General features: G+C 57.5%; 1 protein-coding gene across 2 annotated transcripts; it reads left to right on the top strand.

The window, feature by feature from the left end:
* The first annotated feature begins 565 nt into the window (after positions 1-565).
* LOC113941293 lies at positions 566-3,701 on the top strand. Of its 2 annotated transcripts, none has more exons than XM_027632456.1 (7): positions 566-646; positions 1,474-1,581; positions 1,666-1,809; positions 1,887-2,063; positions 2,149-2,233; positions 3,265-3,326; positions 3,515-3,701. In XM_027632456.1, exons 1-7 carry the CDS (start codon positions 583-585, stop codon positions 3,685-3,687), a joined length of 813 nt encoding a protein of 270 aa, XP_027488257.1. In that variant the 5' UTR covers positions 566-582; the 3' UTR covers positions 3,688-3,701. The 2 variants fall into 2 exon arrangements, with proteins under 2 accessions (XP_027488257.1, XP_027488256.1); XM_027632455.1 differs by having other exon boundaries at positions 3,265-3,344.
* The last annotated feature ends 223 nt before the right edge of the window (positions 3,702-3,924 follow it).

The raw sequence follows: 3,924 nt of genomic DNA, 5'->3' as shown, positions 1-3,924 counted from the left end.
CGGGGGGTTTCCCACCCTCTTCTTCCCATTGGACCCCCATGGGCACCCCTGGGACTATGGGGGGTCCCCCAAATTTGGGGAGGGTCCCACAGTTTGTCCGTTGGCTTGGGGGGTGTTTCCCGCCCTCTTCTCCCCACAAGACCCTCATGGGCACCCCTGGGACTATGGGATGGTCCCCTCAGTGGGATTGGTCCCCCAGATTTGGGGTGGGGGGATCCCCAAATTTGTCCATAGATTTTGGGGGGTGTTTCCCACCCTCTTCTCCTTATAACACCCCCTTGGGCATCCCTGGGACTATGGGGATCCCCCAAATTTAGGGCACCGCCTTTCTCAGTGTGGGGGTGGTTTTTGGGACATGAAGGTCAAGTTCTGGGGGGGTTCTCACACTCCTTTTTCATCCCTTTCACCCCAAATTCCCCCCTCTCTGGGCCCCCACCCTGCACTGGGAGCACCCCGGAGGGCTGAGGGCTTGTTTTGGGATGTCTGTGGGCACCTCCATAGGGGACGAGGGGTGGATTTGTGTCACCCCCCCATCACCAACCTCCCGAATATTTCCCACAGGACGAGCTGTGGGAGACCTGGATGAGGCTGGCACTGAATGAGACCCCCGTGGTCCAGCTCCTGGAGGACGTCGCCCACCGGATGGGTACGAGCCGGCTCTGGAATGCTGAGACATCCCCCACCTTGGGATTGATCCAAGGGTGCTGAGAATCCCCCTGTCCCACCTTGGGATTGATCCAAGGGTGCTGAGAATTCCCCATATCCCACCTTGGGATCGATCCAAGGATGTCAAGAATCCCTGTGTCGCACCTTGGAATTGATCCAAGGATGCTGAGAATCCCCATATCCCACCTTGGGATTGATCCAAGGATGTTGAGAATCCCCATATCCCACCTTGGGGTTGATCTAAGAATGCTGAGACATCCCCTGTGCCACTTTGGGATTGATCCAAGGATGTTGAGAATCCCCCTGTCCCACTTTGGGATTGATCCAAAGTTGTTGAGAATCCCCGTATCCCACCTTGGGGTTGATCCAAGGATGCTGAGACATCCCCTGTGCCACCTGGGGTTGATCCAAGGATGCTGAGAATCCCCCTGGGTTTGGGATTGATCCGAGGATGTTGAGAATCCCCCTGTCCCACTTTGGGATTGATCCAAGGATGCTGAGACATCCCCATATCCCACCTTGGGGTTGATCCAAGGATGCTGAGAATTCCCCATATCCCACTTTGGGATTAATCCAGACATGCTGAGACATCCCCCTGACCCACTTTGGGGTTGATCCAAGGATGCTGAGACATCCCCATATCCCACCTTGGGGTTGATCTAAGGATGCTGAGACATCCCCCTGGCTTTGAGATTGATCCAGGGATGCTGAGAATTCCCCCATCCCACTTTGGGATTGATCCAAGGATGCTGAGAATCCCCCTGTCTCACCTTGGGGTTGATCCAACCTCTTATCCCTCCTCCACAGGGAATGGGAGCAGCCAGGGGGCCACAGAGCTCCGGGAAGGACCCCAGGTTTTCCCATCCCACCTCCCTCAGGAGCAGGAAAGACCTCGGGATGTTTATCCCCGACGAGGTGGGAACACAGCAAACCCCATTCCCGGCTTTTTTCACTTTCCCGGGCTCATCCCACCTCCGTATCCATCTTTCCCACCCACAGAGAGTGCCCTGGTCCTTCAGGAGGTGATGGAGAAGCTGCAGAGGCTCAACCAGAGCCTGGAGCTGACGCTGGAGGCCTTGGAGGACGCACGGAGCCGGCTGGAAAACCACCTGGAGCTCCTCAAGGCCGTTCCCAACCCGGATGGTGAGCGGGAATAGGGGCTGGAGCGCGGATGGGAGCCGGTGGGTGCCAATTCCAGGTTTTTCCACCCCATCCCACAGGTCAGAGCCCAAGTGCCACCTCCACCTTCATCCCACCCGGCTCCTACTCGGCGCTGCTGGTTCTTCTCCTGGTGCTGGCGCTGCTCTGGGTGATCCTCCTCCTTCTCCTCCTTTTCCTGGCTTCCAGCACCCTCGGAATCCCGGAGCTCTCCGCTCTCCTGGTCCTTGCTGTGGCAGGTGGGGACAGATGTGGGGACACCTGGATGGGGACACAGCACCCTGGGCGTGCTCTGCCCTCTCCCACCCTCCTGTTGTCCTGCAGGACAGCGGCTGGTGGCATCCAGAGGGATCCGGCCGGTGGTTTCCCAGGAAAAACCCCCTCACCGTCTCACCTCCACCCCAGAGAGGTAGGAGAGGGTTGAGGGGGTGGGCATGGGCACCCTTGGGAGCTGGTGGGACCTGTCCTGGGCATCCCATCCTGGGCATCCCATCCTGGATGTCCCATCCTTGGTGTTCCATCCTGGATGTCCCATCGTGGAGCCACCTGGCAAAGGTTCCCAGGAAGGGACAGGACACATCCCGGTGGCCTTCCTATGGATTTGGGGCACCTCATCCCAGCTCCCTGCCCTGTTTCTGGTCAGATGTCCCATCCTTGGTATCCCATCCTGGAAGTCCCATCCTGGAGCCACCTGGGAAGAGGTTCCTGGGAAGGGACAGGACACATCCAAGTGGTTTTCCCATGGATTTTGAGCACCTCACCTGAGCTCCCTACCCTATTTCTGCTCAGAAATCCCATCCTTGGTGTTCCATTCTGGATGTCCCATCATGGAACCACTTGGCAAAGGTTCCCAGGAAGGGACAGGACACATCCCAGTGGCCTTCCTATGGATTTGGGGCACCTCATCCCAACTCCCTGCCCTGTTTCTGCTCAGATGTCCCATCCTTGGTATCCCATCCTGGAAGTCCCATCCTGGAAGTCCCATCCTGGAAGTCCCCTCGAAGGGACAGGACACATCCGAGTGGCTTTCCTATGGATTTTGGGCACCTGTTTCTGCTTGGGTGTCTCATCCTGGATGTCCCATCCTGGGTGTCTCATCCTGGGTGTCTCATCCTGGATGTCCCATCCTGGATGTCCCATCCTGGATGTTCCATCCCTGGTGTCTCATCCTGGATGTCCCATCCTGGATGTTCCATCCCTGGTGTCTCATCCTGGATGCCCCATTCTGGAGCCTCCTGGCAGAGGTTCCCGGGAAGGGACAGGACACACCTCGATTGTCCACCTTGATGAACATCTTGGTGGCTTCTCTACAGATTTGAGGCAACTCATCCCAGCTCCCTGCCCTGTTCCTGCTTGGAGAAGGGAGTGGAGAGGCTGGAGAGCTGCTCACGGACCATCGTGGTGGTGACACAGGAGCCGATTTTCCTTCTTCCCACGCAGGGAATGCGACCTGGAGCTGCTGCAGGAGGAGCTGGACAGGATGGAGATGAGCTGCGTGCGAGGTGACCACGCTGTGGGAGGTGTGGGGATCCAGGACACGGATCCAAAGCCCTGGCGTGTCCCCCCCATCCAGTGTCCCCATCCAGTGTCATCCCAGAGCGTCCCCAAGCTCTGCCAGGGCACGTGGCGCCATTCCAAGTGTCCCCAACCTCCACCAGGAGCACTGGGAGGTGTCTCCATGTCCTTGCAGAGCCCTCGTACCTGGAGCAGCCCCAGGACATTCCCGGCTCCATAGGATGGGTGTCACCTGCTCCTGGTGGCCGGAGGGCAACGCGGAGCTCACGCGGGGTAAGTGGTGCTGGATGGGATGTCCCCAAATTGGGGTTGTCCCTCAAAGACGTGCTCTTTGGGAATGGGTTTTAGTCATAAAATCATGGGATGGGTTTTGGGATTTGGGAATGGATTTTGGTCAGGGAATTAGGGGATGGGATTGGGGATTTGGGAGTGGGTTTTAGTCATGGAATCATGGGATGAGTTTGGGGATTTGGGAGTGGATTTTGGTCAGGGAATCATGGGATGGGTTTGGGGATTTGGGAATGGATTTTAGTCATGGAATCATGGGATGGGTTTGGGGATTTGGGAATGGATTTTGGTCACAGA

This window comes from Corapipo altera, unplaced genomic scaffold (genome assembly GCF_003945725.1).
Source record: "Corapipo altera isolate COAL_440 unplaced genomic scaffold, ASM394572v1 59733, whole genome shotgun sequence".
NCBI lineage: Eukaryota > Metazoa > Chordata > Aves > Passeriformes > Pipridae > Corapipo > Corapipo altera.
Note: the sequence above shows the minus strand (reverse complement) of the source record. Positions and strands in the feature narration are given on the sequence as shown.